Source organism: Pteropus vampyrus, unplaced genomic scaffold (genome assembly GCF_000151845.1).
Source record: "Pteropus vampyrus isolate Shadow unplaced genomic scaffold, Pvam_2.0 Scaffold6, whole genome shotgun sequence".
Classification (NCBI taxonomy): Eukaryota; Metazoa; Chordata; class Mammalia; order Chiroptera; family Pteropodidae; genus Pteropus; species Pteropus vampyrus.
In genome coordinates this window covers 3067464-3087298 of record NW_011888787.1, presented here as the reverse complement: position 1 = coordinate 3087298, position 19835 = coordinate 3067464, and the positions used below count along the sequence as shown (strand labels likewise).

At 46.9% G+C, this 19835-nt stretch overlaps 1 protein-coding gene across 1 annotated transcript in view; it reads left to right on the top strand.

Annotated features, from left to right (window-relative positions):
* PTGFRN (prostaglandin F2 receptor inhibitor) overlaps positions 1-17281 on the top strand; it is a gene marked incomplete at its 5' end in the record, with an annotated part of 43122 nt that extends 25841 nt beyond the window's left edge. Inside the window, 3 exons of the mRNA XM_023534893.1 lie at positions 7480-7587; positions 12013-12318; positions 13835-17281. Of these exons, the coding sequence (XP_023390661.1) occupies positions 7480-7587; positions 12013-12318; positions 13835-14001 (581 nt within the window). The remainder of the gene's footprint in view (positions 1-7479; positions 7588-12012; positions 12319-13834) is intronic.
* Between the last annotated feature and the right edge of the window lie 2554 nt (positions 17282-19835).

Sequence of the window (19835 nt, the reverse complement as noted above, 5' to 3'; positions counted from 1 at the left end):
TTTTCACAGCTTTATTGAGATGTGATTCGTATGCCATACAGTTTACCCATTTGAAGCGTAATCCAGTGGCTTTCAGTATATTCACAAAGTTGTGCAGCCATCACCACAGTCAATTATAGAACGTTTTCATTCCACTCCAGAGAAACCCCGCACCACTGACACCACCCCTGCAACCTCCGATTCCCCAGCGACCACATCCCTGCTTTCTCTTTCTATAAACTTGCCTCTTCTGGACATTTCACACTAATGGGGCATACTATGTGGTCTTTGTGTGTGGCTTCTTCCACTTCAGTGTAATGTTTTCATGGGTCATCCGTGTTATAGCGTGTATTGGTCCTTCATCCCTTTTTATGACTGAGTAATATTCCATTGCGTGGACACACCACATTTGTTTATCCATTCATCAGCCGGTGGCCATCTGGGTGTTTCTAATTCTTGACTATTTTGAGTAACGATGCTATGAACATTTCTGTATAATTTTTGGGGGTGAACATACCATCTCATCATTATTATTTTGACCCTCATTTTTTTAAAGATAAATATCTATTTCAAAATCTTTAGGGAACATGGCGGAGTATGAATAAAGAGAGCAGGAACTGAGCCTCCAGAGAGGCTAAATGACTTTGCAGAAGTGGAAGATTCAGAGCTAGGACCCCATCCTATCCAGCCCTGTGGCTTTCACTCTTCGAGGTCCCTAGGACTGAAGATGATGGGCAGTATCCTTGGCTCACCTTATCAGGGCAGTATTCCCATATAAAGACTGAGTATCTCCACCTTAAGCCTGATCTTGCTTTTGGACTGGAAAAAGATGTCCTATCAGTTAAGTCGCTGCCAGTGGTGTAGATGACTATATCTGTGAGCCTGATTTGTTAGGAATAGTCGTTAGTGGTGTTCATCTAGGAGAAAATTAATTAAAACAAGGGCATTTTTATGTTGATTTGGAATTGGTTTTATCTTTGATAACTAAAATGTTTTTATGCTATAAGGCAGAAGGGTCCACTTTTTTTTAATGACAGAGATACCTATTCTCAAATAGAAATATTTCTTATTCACCTGTGTAATTCATTAATCTTCTCTGACAAATCTTTGTGTATGTGTGTGTGTTTCAACAGGTAACTGATTTAAGAGTCTTTGATCCCCAATCTTATTTAGAAGGTCAAGGTAAAGGATCATCATTTGTGAGTTTAATACTCAGTGTTTTCACTAAATCTGCCCTGGGTTCCAGTTAGAAATTTCTGAATGCATAAATTCATACTCACCTGTAAAAATTCAGGTATTAAATGAATTAGTATAATGAATGTAAGATATTTGTTGAATTAAATTATTACCATTTATATGAAAGGTAAACTAGACCTTAAGAAAGTTTGTTTTCTAATTAATATTATTTTATGTTGTTATAACTTTTAATAGTGTATAGTGAAATAGTCTTCAGGCATCTTTGAATCTCAGCCTTTAGATTAATGAAGAGTAAATATCAACCTGAACCCTTGGATTTGGAAAAAGCAGCAAAAGCACAGTTCTCTTTTATCATATATCTGCGAGTTTTGTATTTTAATAACAGCTTTATGGAGATATAGTTTACATACCGTAAAATTCACCTATTTTAACTGTAATATTCACTGGTTTTTAGCATATTTATAGAGTTGTACAACCATCACCACTATATAATTCCAGAATTTATTAATCGCTGTAAAAGGAACTCTGTATCTGTTAGTAGTAATGCCACCCCCAGCCCCTGGCAACTACTAATCTACTTTCTATCTCTATGGATTTGCCTCTTCTGGACATTTTATGTGAATCGAATCGTGTATGTGGACTTCTGTGGCTGGCTTCCTTCCCTTAGCATAATGTTCTCAAGGTCCATCCGTGTTATAGCAGTATCAGTGCTGTTGTCCTTTATATGACTAAGTAATATTCCATTGTGTGGATATACCACATTTTGTTTATCCATTCGTCTGTCGATGGACATTTAAAGTTTCCATCTTTTGATTGTTATTAATAATACTGAGATAAAAATTAGTGTACAAGTTTTGTGTGGAATTAAGTTTTCATTTCTCAGCTAGGGGTGATGTTTAACTCTTCGAAGAACGGCCAGACTGTTTTCCAAAGCAGCCACACTGGCACCACTTTACGTTCCCACCAGCAGTGTACGAGAATTCTGATTTCTCCACATCCTCACTAACCCTGTTATTCTCCATGTTTTTGATTATAGCGAACCGAGTGGGTGTGAAGTAATACTTCATTGTGGTTTTAATTTGCATTTCCCTAATGACTATCGATGTTGAGCATCTTTTCATGTAGTTATTGGTTAGATATATTTTCTCTGGAGAAATCTCTTCAAATCATTTGCCTCTTTTCAAGTCGAGTTATTTTTTTGTCATTGACTAGTAGAGTTTTCCATAGAATCTAGATGCAAGTTTCTTAACAGAGATATAATTTGAAAATATCTTCTCCCACTCTGTGGGTTGTCTTTTCACTTTCTTAATGTCGTCCCTTGAAGTTCCTAAGTTTTTTAATGTTGATGAAGTCCGATTTATTTTCACTTTTTGTTGCTCATGGTTTTGGTGGCATAGCTAAGAAACCATTGCCTACCCCACTATTGTGAAGATTTATGCCCCTCTTCTCTTCTAAGAGCTTTATAAAGTTGTCGCTCTTCTTACATTAGGGCTGTGATCCTTTTTGAATTAATTTTTGTGTGTAGCATGAGGAAGGGATTCAGTTTATTCTTTTGCATGTGAATTCTCAGCTGTCCTAAGCACTATTTGGTAAAAATCTCTTCTTTTTCCCATTGACTTGGCACATTTGTCACAAGTTATTTAACCATAAATGAAGGGGTTTTTTTATGGACTCTCGGTTCTATCTCATTGGTCTATATATCTGTTCCTATACCAGGACCACATTGTTTGATTACTGTAGCTTCGTAGCTTCGTAGTAGGTTTTGAATGTAGGAAGTGTGAGCCTTCTAACTTTATTCTTTGTCAAGATGGTTTTGGCTGTTCTGGGTCCCTTGCATTTCCATATCAATTTCTGGGATCTGCCCATTGATTTCTGGAAAAAAGACAGACTTCGATAGAGATGGTGTTGAATTTGTAGATCAATTTGGAAAGTAGAGCCATTCAACAGTATTATATTCCAATCCATAAACATAGGATGTCTTTCCATTTATTTGGGGCTTTAGTTTTTGTCAATGGTGTTTTGTAGTTTTTAGTGTACAAATCTCTTAACTTCTTTCCTTTATCCTAAGTATTTTATTCTTTTTGATGCTATTGTAAATGGAATTGCTTTCCTAATTTCTTTTTCAGTTTGTTCATTACAAGTGTATAGAAACACAACTGATTTTTGTATATTATTCTTGTATCCTGCCACCTAGCTGGACTTGTTTATTAGTTCCAATAGTTTTTTTGGTTGATTCCCTAGGATTTTTAAAATACAAGATTATGTTATTTACAAATAAAGATAGTTTTATTTCTTCCTTTTCAAACTGAATACCTTCTATTTTTCTTGCCTGATTCTCCTGCCTAGAACCTCTGGCACAATGTGGAATAGTCGTAGCCCAAGTGGATATCTCGTCTTGTTCCTGATCTTAGGGGAAAGGTGGTCAGTCTTTCACTGTTAAGGGTCATGGTAGCTGTGGGTTTTTCACAGAGGCCTTTGTTGAGTTGAGGAAGTGACCTTTCATTTCTAGTTTGTTGAGTGTTTTTATCACGAAGAGGTGTTAGGATGTTTTTAAATGCTTTTTCTATGTCTGTTAAGATTTAGGTGGTTATGTGTTTTTTTCTCCTTTATATATCTGTTTTACTATCTGTAGGAATTTGATAACTATTTATATATCTGTTTATATATACAGATATATATTGTATTTATATATCTGTTTTACTATCTGTAGGAATTTACTCCATCCTGTTTTACATTTCTTATTTGACGATTCTTTAAAACTGTTATGAGGAAGAGGGGAAACGCAAAATCTTTTGTATTTCTGGGTGAGCAATGGATTTTGAATTAATTTCTCAATTCTTTAAGTCTCAGCGTAACAGGAAAAAGAAAAATACCTTAGCTTCCAGGTTGAGCAGTCTGCCTAAGGTTTTATTTTATTCAATCCCTGAAGTTGTCATGGCCAGGTCACAGTTGAAGAGAAGCTGCCGTCAAATCCAACACCCAGCACAATGCCATAGCCCTGAATAGTCCCCAGCAATTATTGACTTAATACCAAAGAGCCATCACTTCCCAAAAAGCGGCAGTGCGCTGTCAGATACATCTAGCCAAGAGGTCCTTCCTGGTGCCCAGCTTCCTGATCCCTGGTCCCTGGCCCCAGGGCACTTCTACTTCTCTCTTGTTATGAGGGCTGCATTTCCCAAGGGACTCTACCGAGTCGTGACTTTTACTGTTGGGGGAAAAAATATGGTTTAAATGGGTTGGCATTAAAGGTTTTGATCTTTTATAAAAAAAAAATAATAATAATAGTTTTTCTCTTTAATAGAGAAATTTTGAAGAATATAGCAGAGTAGAAAGAAGGAAAAGAGAATCACCTATAAACTTAATTTGTGGTGTTTGTCTTCCTAGAATTTTTCTCTTGTATGTTGTCTTCATGACTTAGAGACCAGGCTGTACACGCAATTTTATGACCTACTCCCTACCCCCCTACACACCCCTTTTAACACTGTAAGATAAGTATTTTCCAGGTGATAACAAATTCTAGGTAAAGACCAGGTTAAATGACCACCTACTAGAATTCGGTTAACCAGCACTCTGTTGATAGAGATGCAGATGGTCTGCAATTTTCACTATCACAATAATGCTGCTGTTAGCAGCCTCTGCTTAGGGGCTGGAATTAGAATATGGTTCGTGTCAGTGTTTGTATTTAAAAGCTAAGTGGTCCGGGTACTCTCCGCAGACTAGGAATCGGGGGACATCTAGTGACTAGGTGTTCACTTCTCTACACTGTAGCCTTGTCCTTTCTGAAGTTAACCAGACAAATCCCCTTACAAAAACAGCATTACCCTAGACATTGACCATAAAAAAAACCAAAAACCACGTTTCTAAGCCTGGGGTAATGGCCCACATTTACAGTGAATTGTGGATTTCATTAGCAGGAACCCCCTGCTATGACAAGTTTACGGTGAAGGTCTTTTCCCTGGTCCTCGGCTGCATGGAAAGCCAAAGCACAAACACGCTGTTGTTCCCACAGCTACGGCCACTAGGGGGAAATTAGAACTGTAACTCAGGACCTAGAAGGCATTTTGGGGTTTTCTTTGGAAATGTAAAGAAAAAAGAGTGAAATTAGTCCAAATCAGATAAGTCTTTCTTTGCTGGTTCAAATTAAGTAAATAAAAATCTAAATCAGTTGTGAGGCCCTCTTTATGTTTGATCATTTCGTGGTCTCTTACAAGTGGCCTGGATACTTTGAGAAGGCCCCTTAGCGTAGCTCTATTTTATAACTGTGAAATTTCTCGTCAGAGAAAAAAAAATGTCCCCTTTGGTCACCATGGTTGTTACTAACCTGTACCCACAGATGGCCGTGTAAGGCATGAAGTTGTCCCCCTAGTCATTACCACCGAGCAACTCAAAGCAACTGGATTAACCCTTTCCCACCTCCTTGCTGTCGTAGAGCAAACCCAGGGTGGTAAGCCCCTGAGGGCACCGTGGCCGAGCGCCCAGTTAATTGAAGGACGGGACGTCCAGCAGTGGGTACAGTTTCCCTGTCCTCTGTGCTTTCACCCCTTTCCCCACTTCCTGCTGCCATTCTCTTATGTTCTCTGTCCCCTAGAGCAGCGGTCCCCAACCTTTCTGGCGCCAGGGACCGGTGCTCCTATGAGAAGCTAATGCCTGGTGATCTGAGGTGGAGCCGAGGCAGTGATGCCGGCTCTGGGGAGCGGCTGCATATGCAGATGGAGCTTTGCTCACTCCTCTGCTGCTCACCTGCTGCTGTGCGGCCCGGTTCCTAACAGGCCACGGACCCGAACTGGTCTGCGAACTGGTCTGCGGCCTGGGGGTTGGGGACCCCTGCCTTAGAGTTAAGTCCCTTCCTGCTGCTTTCTGGCTAATCCGAATTCTCAGCACAACCCACCCAGGGCTACCTGACCTCTCTCGGGTTTCCATATTCTACAACTGCCCTTCACCGTTATCCCAGCAACCACAGGTCACTCGTGGACTCGGTGTTAGGAAAGCAATCTGATGAATTCATCTCACTACTGATGCTCACGTGAAAACAGCCATTTCAGTTCTTTGCCTCATTGGGTTGCATGACCTTTTACTCTCTCATGATCATTTCTTTTCTGTGTTTAAAAAAAAAAACACTTTTTTTTTCCCCTGGTAATCTGATTTAAAAGGCGGTGACACCTGTATTCTTAGCTTCTAATGGGTTTCAGAATCAGTGTCCAGGGTCATCTATCTTTGCTTCACAGGAACTCCAAGGGAAATCCCATAATATTGGTATTCTAGAAACTTCTTTAGGTTTTATTGTTCCTAGATATTAGGCATTGGGATAAGATAAATGTTGGGTTCTTTAGGATTAGGTCGGTTTGAGGCTACGTAACGCCGCCGCCTAAAAATCAGCTGCAAAAGGGTTAAAAAACACACACAGTATCTGGCCCCTCTCTCTGGCTCTGAAGGGCATTGGAGCCACAGATAATTCTCTTTATATGTTCAATATTTATACTTTATATTTTGTTTCTCACATGTGTGCTCATTACCTCACAACTGAGAAACGTAGAGGGAGCCCCTCTGCCTTGCAGTGAGAGGATCCTGTGAGGGGTCAGCATGGTTGGGGTAGAAATATCTCCTGGCTTTTGGGAAGAAGGGGAGCAGTCCTTTATAAAATGAACTGGATATCAAAGGAGTGTCCCCAGGAAAGTGTGTGACACACACCCGATCTGGGTAGAGTTTTCAAGGCATGTCCATGCCACCTTGATTCCCCTGGCAGGTGGCACCGTGCCTTCAGTGCTCCCATGATACCTGACGGAATTATTGTCATCGTTGGCCCTCCAGTCTCCTTACTGGGTTTCAGCCTCCTAACAGCAGGGCCTCTGTCCCCAGCACCCAAAACAACGAGGCTGCTCATTCCAGCGGGACCCAGAGCGTCCCTGATCCAGGCCTCATCCTTCTGATTGTCAAGCCACCTGGCCTGGAGATGAACCACACAGAAGCGACCCAGTCTGTACCCGGGTGGGAGGTGGCGGGGGCCTTTAAACGAGACACTGCGGTTGTCATCAGAAAAGAGGTAAAGGAAAAGCCACTGTAAGGACAGTAATTTTTTCGCAACGGTCATATTTTGGTTGTAATCTTAAAATGAAGCTCATTCAGGTGTGCCCAGGGACATGTCTCTCTCAGTAGAAGAAAAGCGACCTTAGCACACCTATTTTGTGAGTTTCTAGCCCAGTTCCAAGGAAGGGGATCCTCATTTAGATGGTCTTTAGAGCATCAAGCATGGAATGTAAGCAAAAGTGTGAAAGAGAATAATGGGGTGACGTCACTTTCTCGCAGGTCCTATATTTAATGCCTCCGTGTATTCGGACACGCCATCAGTCGTCCGGGGAGAGCTGATCAAATTGTTTTGCATCATCACTGTCGAAGGAGCGGCTCTGGACCCAGGTACTTTTCTCCATCCTTTCTCCTTCCCCATGTGGCTTTTATAAATGCTTCTTGCATCATCCCCACTGTGTTATACCAATGTGGAGGTCAGGGATTGGATTGTCTCTTTATCCCCAAACTGCTCAGCTCAGGACTTTGTTCTCAGTATGTGTTTAATAAATACTTGTTGAACAAGTGCATCTATCGATTAGATGATTTGGTAACACATCCAGACATTTAATCTGAGTTGTCAAGGAGATCAGTGGGCCCCTTCCAGGGCCGGTTCAAGCTGATGTGAAACCCACCGGCAGAGTCCAGTTCCTTCATTTTTATCTTTCATTCTCTTCTTTTTCATTCAGATATGGATTGAGCTCCTTCTGTATACGGGGGCTGTTCTAAATGCTGGGAGTGACGTAAGCATCCAAAGTCTGCCCGCATGGGGCTTGCAGCCCGGTTAAGGAAGCAGACAAGAAAGAAATCACCATATACTATCAGATGGTGATTAATGCTATGAAGAAATACAGAGTAGAACAAACGAGTAGCAAGTGACCAGAGGGTGATAGTATAGTTTAAATTCTTAGGAAAGCTTCTTAAATTCTTTCTCTGCAGAAAACGTGAGCATCGCGTTTTTCAGAGTTGTGGGCCGTGGGTCTTCCACCTTTTCTCCTCGGCCCTCTCGGCAACCAGTCAATGATACTCTCACTTTTTAAAAGAACCTTAAGTGCACTTACATGTCTTTGTTGCTGAGCAGAACTGTGCCCACCTCTTCCTTCTCCTAAAGAGCTCGTGGAGAACCCGACTCGCGGTCTGGAGGCTGCACATCTCGTCTCCTCTGGATGCCTTGACCTTGGGCGTCTTTGCATCGCCTGTCCCATCACAAGCAGAGCTGTGGCCTCTCACGGGCCATTTTCACGCCTTAAAGAAAAGGCCAGTTGTACAGGGTCTGTGCCGAGACCGCCAGACGTGTGGCTCCAGGGTGGAAGCAGGAAGCAGGTTTTCGTTCCACACTAAAAGGCAGGCTGTGCGCAAAGCGAGGGCGGCCTGTAACGAATCCAGGGTGAACACCGTGAGCAGGACACGGAGCAGAGTGGGTGTGGAGGAGTAGAGGCCCGCGTGGCCACCGCCCAAGGTCAGGCTCCTGCTGGAACACCCGTCGAGGGTTCAGATGGCAGCTCGTTCAGAGTTGGCAAGTAAAGGACTCAAGCGGGAAGCATATTTGGCTCCGTGGGCCAGATGGTCTCTGCGGCAACTATTCACCTGTGTCATGGGAGAGCAGATTAATGTAAACCAGTGGGCGTGGCTGTGTTCCAGTAAAACTATTGACAAAAACAAGAAGTGGGCTGGGTTTGGCCTGTAAGCTATGGTTTATGACCCCGGGAATTGGCGATCGGCACCAAAAGTGGCTCTTTTAGGGAACGAAAAACACAATTGAGCTTGAGAGGCAGGAAAAAGAAGAATTGACGGAAGAGACGAGAAGGAAGAGAAGGAAACGCATCCAAACCCACAGAGTCGGTTAGCTCTGTTCTGGGGGGTAAAGAAGGAGGAGCCTGGCCCGCGACGAGCTGCCGTGACAGTCACGTGCTGCTTAACGACCGGGTCTGCTCCGAGAAACGTGTCGTTAGGCAGTTTCGGCGCCGTGAGAACATCGCAGAGTGCGCTTACTCGCCCGTCGGGGGAGCAGCCCACCGCTGTTTACTCCAGCGTCGCCAGACACGAGGACCGCAGTGCCACGGCCATGACGTCACTAGGCGATAGGAAGTTTTCAGCTCTTGGTCTGTCGTTGACCGTAACGTGCTACGGGGCGCACGACTGTGCTGTGCCTGTGTGCGGAGGGCGCCAAGTAGGATTCAGAGGTGCAAATGAATGTAAAAGGAGGAGTCTGCCAGGGAACGGACAGGGAAATCTTTTTAAAAATTAAAAGAACGTAAGACCATTTTTACCCTTAACGTTCGTTTAAGATATATACAAAAATAAATCATTTAAATGCTCTTTCTCAGTTAATTAATGGGTCACCAGCTGTGCCCTTAATATAAAAAGCGTTTTCCTCCAGAGTAATTGCAAAAGCTATAGGTAGCTGTTATCTTGCAGATCACAATTTTCCAGAACTTTGCACTCTTGGACTGTGTGGGTGGAAGATTCTGAATAATTAAACACAAGTTGTAATTTCGTTTTTCCTTACGCATCCTACGGGCTCTAAAGGAATTTTCTGTTGGAAAGGACACGTTATGTAAGTGGGCCAGATGCCAAGGCACTCGTGTGCCAGGGTTTGGGGGGAGGGATGAGGCAGATGGCCGTTTCGAGGCAGTGGCTCGGGTCAGTTTCTCTAGAAGCAGAGCCTGAGACACGTGTGCCAGTGATTCATGGATGCTGTGGCTCTCAAGAGAAAACCGTGAGGGAGCAAGTGAATCCAGGTGGAGCAGGCAATGATGTGAATTCAAAACAAGTCTAGCTCCCCACAGGGGGCTCCGGAGCGTGGGTTTTGCCGCAGAATAATGTGGCCTCCATGAGGTAACGGACTGGCTGAGCTTCTATGTCCCCCATTACTCAGCCCTTGTCCACAGGCTGAATGGCTGGGAAGCAAGGGTGTTTCGTCACTGGCCAACAGGTGGCTTCCATCAGCTGTGGCCAGTCCTCTGGAGGACAGACAGTCCAGGTGTGAGAGAGTCGGCAGCCAACGGCTGCGGCAGCTGGGGACTCCGCCACAGGCGGTGACGTCCTTCCTGCCGCAGCGCCTGTTGGTAGAGAGTGGTGTGTCCAGCTGTGGAGGTGAGCAAGTTCACGGCGACCACCTTTTATTGAGCACTCGCTGCGTTCTGGGGACTGTTCTAAGCATTCTGTGAGGTAACTGACTTAACCATGGCGATGTCGTCATTCTCATCTCACAGATGAGGAAACTAAGTCACAGTGAATTTAAGTGACTCACCCAGGTCACACCGCCAGGCTAACAAGGGCTGGTGCTGGGCGTCTAGCTCAGGGATCCTGGCACAGCAGGACTGGGGTTAGAGTCTAGGGACAAATAACGGGGACACAGCGTGACTTTTTGCCTTCAGTAACCCCCCAGCACCTGCAGGTGACAGCAGCACCGAGCTAGAGTTTTTGTACACGACAGTGATGTGGGTGTCTGCTCTGCTCAGGCACCATGAGGGTGTGAGGACGTTGGCGGTGTGGACAACACTCCCTCTGCCCCAGAGAGTTGGTCTTCATGGCAAGAGATGACCTGTACACGGGGAGCCATCGAGTTTTACGCTCAAGTGCCACGGTGGGTCGATGGGAAGAAAGAAAAGGTGTTTTGGGCATCGGAGTAGAGAGCTGTCATCCCATAGGTAGAGCTGAGATTTGTCGTGGACCTTAATATTTTTAGAGTGAGTCGAAAAGGAATTATCATCTGGATAATTTTGTAGAAATTCTTGCAAGCCTCTGAGTATCATTTCTTTCTTTGCCTTATGATGTGCTTTTTGAGGTTGTTAGGAGTGTGTTTTTCCTGAATGAGTAAATATGGCTTTGTTTAACAAAAATTGTGTAATTCCACATTTATGTAGAAAGCCTTGTCGAGTGGATTTAAGATGAAACAGTGTTTGTGGCCTTGCAGTCCTTTCTCATCTGCTGGGTGAGTCTCAGACCTGCCATAGCTGATATCAGTTGGTAACAGTAGAAACAAGGGGGCACGGGCTCATGATGTGCGCTCCGTCCCCACATTCTGTGAGAATCGCCCCTTGTGCCAAAGTCTCATTTCTCTTATGCCCGTGTTAATTTATTTGAGGCTGTTAGAACCTTAATTTTGCAGAGTAATTTTACGATTCAGCAGCATTACTCTCTGGGACTGTTAGACTGTGCTCAATTTTCTCAGCTTGACGGTTTTTTTCCTCTTGTTCTGAACTTAAGCACTTCTGCAGGGGGAAAAACACAGCAAACAATAAAATCTAAACGGTTTACAACTCTGAGTGTTGGACGAGTCGCTCGATGTGCCTTTCCTTCCTTGCGAGTTTCGTGTCCTTCCAGTCTTGGGTTCTTCTGCCCGAAACGTCAAAGGACCCTGCTTTCTTTGGGAGACAGAGCATGTGATGTCACCGTGTACCAGCTTTACATCCTGCGTTCTCTGTAGGACACAGCTTGGGGTCTGATCCTTGTTCCTGTGCATCTTAGGCCGAGTGGTGGCGGGGGCGTGGTTTAGAGGGTGGACTCTGGGTTGAGCCGCACGCGCTGCTGCCCCACTGGCTGTGTGGCCTCGAGCAAGGTATTCGGTCCCGCCGTGTAGAGTGTGGAGTGTCCGTGTAGAGTGTGGAGTGTGGTAAGACCTTCGCCACAGGCTCCTTGTGAGGATTCGGTGAGACCTAAGGCAGGTGGAGCTGTCCTGGCTCGTAGTCAGGTGACGTGCACGTTAGTCATACGTAGTCTCTCTGTCGGCCCACAGTACTGACCCTGGGGTTTTGGTTTGCTCATCCGTAGATGACATGGCCTTTGATGTGTCTTGGTCTGCGGTGCACTCCTTTGGCCTAGACAAGGCCCCCGTCCTGCTGTCTTCTCTGGACCGGAAGGGGATCGTGCACACAGCCCCGAGGGACTGGAAGAGCGACCTCAGCCTGGAGCGGGTGAGCGAGCTGGAGTTCTTGCTGCAAGTGCACGGCTCCGAGGACCAGGACTTCGGCAACTACTACTGCTCCGTGACTCCCTGGGTGAAGTCACCAACAGGCTCCTGGCAGAAGGAGGCAGAGATCTTCTCCAAGCCCGTCTTTATAACTGTGAAGATGGATGGTAAGAATGGCAGGCAAACACTTCTCTCGGGGTTCAGGGACTGCCTTCTCTCTGTGCAGTGCTGCTGCAGCTGGCAGAGCCCAGGTTCCCCCGTGTGAGGAATGTTCCTACTGCACGGCCTGCTTTGTCTCTAGACCTGGCCGGGACAGAGCGCAAGCAGCCCTCGCTTGTGTATTGTGTGCTGGAGGCACCGTTGAGAAATGATTCTGAAGACTGATTGGAAAGATTTTTGATGCTTTCTATGTATTACGTACAAACCCACTTTACTGTGTCCTAGAGCTGGCACAGGTTCTGCCGGGCAGAGGCCGAGAACAGTCGAGAGAGCATGTCTGGGTCTCCAGGCAAGGCTGCGATGGGTTTCTGCCACTCTTGCCCAAATGGTGGTTTCGCTTCTTGGAAAGGGAGACTCCTCCGGGTGTCCCCAACATGGATGAGGTTCTTCCTGGAACCCCAAGATGGAAGGATGAGCTCTCTGCCTTGTTCGCCCACACTGACCACCAGGGTCAGCCTGCCTAGGTGGTCAAGGGCCCCCTTCCTACCCCTTTGGTTCCTGAGCACCCAACGTGGGGACAGCCATTCCTTAGTTAATGAGAACTGTCTTCTCTGCAAAGATCTTCAGAGTAAACATTAACTGAAGAAACTCCATGGAGAGAACTCAAGTCCAGGGGTCCCCAGGGGTCCACAGGAGCTTTCGAGTGTGTGTTCCCTGCTGATGTGTCAGTGTGGGAGAGACTGGAATTGGGGGGAAGCTCTTCCACAGGTGACAGCCTTTCTGATCCTTTGTTTCTTCTCTGGGAAAATGGGATGATAATCTTTCATAGGGCGCTCGTGAAAATTCAGTCGTACTAAATGTCAGGCACCTCCCACAGTGCCAGCATCCACACGGGGGGGACGGGGAAGGCAACATGGGGTTTGGGGTGTGGGATCTAAGCAGTGCTTATGCATTCCTGACACACAGTCACTTGTACCCTATTTGCATCTTAGAAATTCGTTGCTTGAAGTGACTCCATATGATAAACCCAGATTCACCAAACAAGTGAGGGGGTGATTATTCACTTTGCTAGATAATTTACTATAGTGTTACTTAAAATAGCTCCCCTAGCACACATCAGTTATTTGATGCATAGAATTGATTTACGCACATTTTTTTTAAGGAGGCATCTGCTGCCGAATATGTGCTGCCCTTATACTGACTTTTAAAAATCAGTCTCCTGCCAAAACCCTAAAAAGCAAATTGACATTCAAAGACGGCGAATGAAGTCTTTGTTCTGTTTTCCTTTTCTCCCCCACGGAGCTGGGCGGGGAGAGATTTGCTCTTTTTTTTAATTTTTTATTTTGGACAGAGGGCCGAGCCGCTCCTGTCTCAAGCGCTGGGCTAGGTGCTGGGTGTGGGATGAATGACATCTGGTCTTTCGGGGAGACTTCGCTCGGGGTGGGGAGCGCGGGGCCCGGTGCTTCCCTGGGGCCGCCTCCCGGCGTCACTAACCCCGCTTCCCTTTGCTGTCCCCCCTCCCAGTGCTGAACGCCTTCAAGTACCCGCTGCTGATCGGCGCTGGGCTGTCCGCGGTCATCGGGCTCCTCTCCTGCCTCATCGGGTACTGCAGCTCCCGCTGGTGTTGTAAGAAGGAGATCCAGGAGACGAGGCGTGAGCGCCGGCGGCTCATGTCCATGGAGATGGACTAGGCTGGTGCCCGGGGAGGCGGCGGCCGGCGGGACGGTCCAGGGGTACTTTGGGCGCGAAGAGGACATTTTCACGAGACGCGTGTTGCGCGAAAACCCAGTCCTCTCTCATCTCAGGTGGGACCTGGCGCTCTCCTCTGCATGTCAAGCTCTGAGCGCGGACACGTTTACCAGCACACAGCTTCCCTCCCCACGGCACTGGCCGGCGACGGCCGGGCGCGTGTGTCCCCAGCTGCGGCTTTTTAATGGTTAACCACCTAATTTTTTCTCCTACTGGTTTATAGATGTCTGACGTGTGTGTGTGTGTGTGTGTGTGTGTGTGCGCGCGCGCGCGCGTGTGTGTGTGTGTCTTTCGTTTCGAGGGGTTGTGGTGTGAGGAAGGGGTGATGGTATTCGGAGTTCTTTGTCTTGGGTCAGCAGGTAACTGCCTGCGGGCTGAGGCCGGTGTCGCGAGAGCTGCCAGCTGCCACCCTGTACTCCGGCCGGAAGTGACAACGCAGGGCAGCGCCAGAGGCTCGCTTGCGCCACCGGCGCCACCCCCTATTTTCAGGGGTTTGGGACTACATTTGAAATCTAAACTTGCAGTATGTAACTTCTTATTGAGCCCAAACGCGTATTGTTTCTTGCCCCCTCTGCCCTCTGTCCGTTTCTTTGCGATTTGCTTGGAGTGAGAATGCGGAAGGGGCGGCCCTGGAATCTAGAATTTGGCTCTCCACCGAGCACCTTATCTTGCCACCTTAGCCTTAAGAATGAATATGAAGAAAAATACACAGCCACCTCTGTCCAGGGCAGTAGTTACGAAGGTCTGCAAGGGAGGGGAGGTTGGGGACAGGGGAAGGAACCGACACTCCGATTGTGCCGAGGCCACAAGGTGGATCCTGAGAGTTAGGTTTCTGCAGATCGTGCCGGGATGCTCAGGGGTGCCAGAGGCGTGTCAGGCGGAAGACGCCATCTCCACGCCCCTCTCCTGCGTTCTGCAGGAGGCAACGGCCTTGCGCACCAACGGACTGCTGGGGGTACCCACATATAACCCACCTCCTTCACAAGCCGCTTGGTCTCCTTAACGTGAAGGAGAAGCACTGCTTGCAAGACTTTCTGACATCACGGACTCAGAAACTGTCTAGAAGAACCATGCGTTTTCTCTGACCTTTTCAGTCCCTCAGGCCTCTGTAAGGCCCCCTGCAGGGGGCTCGGGAGAAAGGATCCACCTCGTGGCACGTTTGCCTTCCTCTTAGGAGCACGAAGGAAACCAGCAATGTTTTGCCGTGAGGACAGCCTGCAGAGCAGGCCTGAGAGCGGAGCGGAGCAGAGGCCATCCTGACGTGTCTCGCCCCCGGCACGGCACTGCCTTCCGCCAGGGTCCCAGCGGGGCTTTCTGAGGCTCACGGGGACTCACGTCCCTCATCGCTGTCCTCCGTGCTGCTGTCCTGGCTCCGAAGGCTCTAACACTGCTCTGTCTTCCGAAGGGGAAAAAGGATACATTTGTTTTGAGCAATAAAGTCATACAAAGTGATGGCCATTCATGTGTGGCTCTTTGTCACAAGGGGCCGGACGGGCGGTACCCCTCCTGGCTCACCACCCTCCCCGCCGCTTCCTCACTCTGCTGCTCTGTGATTCATTCTGCACTTCCCAGTGAGTCACCCCCAGGTGATTTCCACTTAAGTTTTTCTTTTTGTTCTGCCCACCGAGGGGACCACTCGTGGGATAGATTTCTGCACTAACGGTGGCAGTACAGATGACCCGCAGGCCTGGCGTCTGTGGCAGGAAGACGGGCAGCCGGCATGACTCAGCAGAGCATAAGTGGTGGAGGAGGAGGAGGCCTTGACGGCTCTAGAGCTGGGTATTTTCTACATGTCATTTCCTAACTGCTGTTTTAGAGGAGGTGGGTCGCAGGTGATGGTCCAAACCGGAATTCGAGAGAGAACCCTACACAGGTGCTGTGTTGGTAGTGCCGGTGCCTTCAGGCCCTGGCGGTTGTCACACTAAAAGCAGATTCAGGATCATGGTAGCCCAGGCCCTTCTCGGTAGACAGGACACGTACTTAGCTTTGGACGTGACCAGGTGGCCCCAGGTGTGTGCGAAACCATGAATGGGTCACACCAGACACTCGGTAGTAGTGAAGGTGACGTGTGCTCACACGCTGTACCTCTTCCTTTCAAACTGCTGTTGCAGTTCAAGGCTGGGGTTGCTAAAGCATTGACCCCCAACCCCACCCTCTGTCCATTGGGCCGGCCAAACTGCAGGTCACTGGGGTAGGGGGCAGAATTCCCAGGGCGTTGTACCAAGGATCTCATTCCTTCTGGGGAAATAAGCTTGCCTGGAATGTGTGTCCTTTTAAAAGTGTGGGATACACTCTTGTTGTACCAAATAGAGCCGCCAAGTGCTCCTCTGGAAGAGGCTCCTGCCAGAAGCACTGGAGTGAGTGGAAGAAGGACCTAGCCACAGTTCACACAGACGAAATTGCACTTCTTAACAAAAAGAAACTTTATGAAACGTTTGGCTTTTTTTTTTTTTTTTTTTAAATCATAAAAGTATCCCCAGAAAGAGCTTAAGCTCTTTCAGCTAGGAGCTTCAAAATTACTTTAAATTGTTTACTTTAGAATGTTTACATACACTTTACACTTAAAAAAAAAAAAAAAATGCAAACTGACTTTTTAACCACTTTTCAGACTTTTCACAGTGGAACTCTGACTTACCAACTGGATTTCATTAAATCTTAATTTGGAAATGTATTTATTTGTGTCTTTTCTCCCCTCCGGCCCACACTGGCTTCCCTGAGGTCCTGGCGAAGCAGGCCTCCCCCACCTGAACCCTGTGTTTTCCTTGGTGGCTCTTGCTTCTTGCTTTGCAGACATGTCTGCAGCCATGATTTTGTCACTGACATCTGTGAGCCAAAGACTGAGCCTTTTTTGGCAGGAGTAATAAGCAATACTATACAACTTGCTACTTTCAGAAAAAAAAAAAATTTTTTTTTTTTTTAGCTTCACTGACGACGCCAGGAGAAGAAGGGAACTGAGATTTGGATAAGTTCTCCACGGTTTGACCAAATCCTCAGTGGTAAATATTGTATGCAGATCACTAGGAGAAAAAAGTCGACTTTCTTTTTTAGCGTGGCACATAAGGATCTGCCGAATTTTACATAGACAAAGAAAGGGTCTTGCGTATTTTTGTCCATATCTGATGTTATATGAACTAATTGTATTGTTTTATACTGTGACCACGAATATTATGCAATGCACCATTTGTTTTTTATTTCATTAAAGGACATTTAATTTAAATCGAAGCCGTGTGAGGAACTTGACATTGGCCTCTGTTACCCTTCATCTCTGCACGAGGGCTTCTGGCTGAATTGCAGTTGTAACTTTAGCACCTTCTGATCTCACTGAATCCTATGAAAGCATCGTAGCTTTTCACCAAAGATAAAAGAAATGGATTCAACGGGATCGATTTTGAGATTCCCACCAAGCGGAAAGGTGAGGGTCAGATGGTACAGAAGGTCCCTTGGTGTTTAGGTGAATTCTCATGACCCCAAGGTCTTCTGCCAGGAAAGAGAAGTTACACGTTGTTCCTCTCTGCAGATGAGGAAACAAACACACCAAAGGTCTGTGACCATATCGTGCCTGGAGCAGTGTGGCTTTTCTGACTCATGACCCAGGCTGGAGCCAAACCGAGGCAGGAGGTGCTCGCTGTGGTCAAACCAAACCGGTGCTGTCTGCAGGCCGCTGGCTTCGGGGCCCCGGACTGGTGAGAGCACAGGGAGCCCCGACTTTGCAGCCACTGGGCCTTGGATGGCCTCCCCCAAGGACTCTGCTGTTAGCCTCATCTGTGTCCTGGGCAGGGGTCACCTCACATTGCTCACATTGCAAGGTCTTCGGGGACTGACGCCGTGCCAGGCACAGTGAGGGTACCGGCAGGTCATAAATGCGCAGTTAACACTCCGCCACGAGAAAGGGCCCGTCCCCGCGTGCTGTCAATGAACTGGGGGGCTCTGCTGGCCTCGGAGCACTGGCACAGTCACCGCTGGTCTTCAGTAGTCCCCTACCTACTGCTGAATCTGTTCCTGCCTCAGTTCAAATTAAAGACAAAACAAAAACTTGCCTACATACCCACTGTGTGCCTAGGCATTGTGTTAGCTCAGGGAACCTGCCACTTACTTGTCCTTGGGCGTACACTCTGCTCGCCTACACCTCTTTCCACCTGTCTAACTCATACTTCTGCTCCAGGTCCCAGGGAGCCTCTTCTGTCCCTCTGTGCTAGGTGAGGATCCTCTGACAGAGGCTCCGATGGTCTGAAAGTGGCTTGAAGTCAAGGACTATTCGCCACTGTGTCCCAGCATCTAATTGTGACAATAACTAACACTGAGATTCTTAAAATGTGCCATGCACTGGGACAAGTGCCTCGAGTCACCTTGAGGTGGCGACAGCAGAAGCTGACTTACCTGCTCTCCATGTAACGGGATCTTCCGAATAACAGCCACACCGTTTCCTCTCACCCACAGATCAGTGGGTGTGGCACTGTTTTAAAATGCAGGTTTTACCCTGAAAAAAGTAAAATAAAATAAAATACGGGTTTTATTATTACGTAGATACGGCAGGGCCGACAGACGGATCAGGAGGTGACTATCACTGCAAAGATCGTTTGTTATACTCAGATCCCAAGAGGAGGGTGCACTCCACGCCACACCATGGAGGGCCACACGAGGAGGCACCAGGGTTTCTCGTGAGGCGGAGGGAGCCAGAGAGCAGGATGGCAACAACAGCCTTCGTTGTGGTCTCTACAGGAAGGAGCTGGTGAGGGCTAGCAGACCTACGATTGACTTTAGCTGGCTCCGGGGCGTAGGGATTGTCTGGTCAATCTGTCCCTGGGGTGATGAGAGCAGGGGACAGTGGTTCTGAATGGGCAAGCCCAATGGAGGAGGGGAGGGAGGGTGGGTTCTGGATTGGTTGGTTTGCACATGAAAGGCGTGCTCACAGGCGAATCATTTTCTTTCTCTAGGAACTGGCTAGCCTTGGGAGGGGCAGTGTCTCCAGGATCAGCAAGGCCCTAGCTGTCAGAGTATCAAAAAACAGAAAATAAAATGACATGATTAATACACTCCCTGCTGGGGACTTGTATACTGCTCAGGTAGGCCTGGGTGGCTCATCTCCATCCAGGGAGGTGACACTCACGTGAGTCTTCTCGTTCTGTTTATTTTCCAACCTGTTTGTGCCAACAGTACTGGTTACTAGAATTACACACATTCACTGAGAAATACGAATGACAAAGAAAGAGGTATCAATAAAAGTAAGATGAATTCTCTGGAGAGACTCCATAGAGGCAAATTGCTTTTTAAAAAATGCTATCAGTTTAGGTCCAGGCAAAGCAGCTGTAAAAGATTGAGGGGGGACAAATTATAAAAATGGGGGAGGATTCTGTAGTCCATTGGGATTACACAAATGGTTTTTAAATTCTTACTCCATTTTAAAGAAATCAAGTTGTAGAGAAGACATAGGTTTGGGTGATGGAACATTCCAGACAGCAGACTCACACTCAAAGGGAGGGCCAGGGCCTGTGCCAAGAGATCGGTGAATGACTTTATGTGTGTGTGGTCAAGGTGAAAATAAACAGCTTAGATACATAGGAGTCTTTGTGGTTCCCAACTTTACCTGACGTTTCCTGTTAATTGATCAACTAACAACTCTTAATTGTGTCAGACAATGGAGTTTCTACTGTTATTGTCCCCATTCTTATAGGTAAGAAAATTGAGACTTTAAGAAATTAAGTAATTTGCTTGAGATTTGAACCCAGATCTGATTCCAAAGTCCGTAAATGTTCTAAATCACCGCACCAGCCTCACA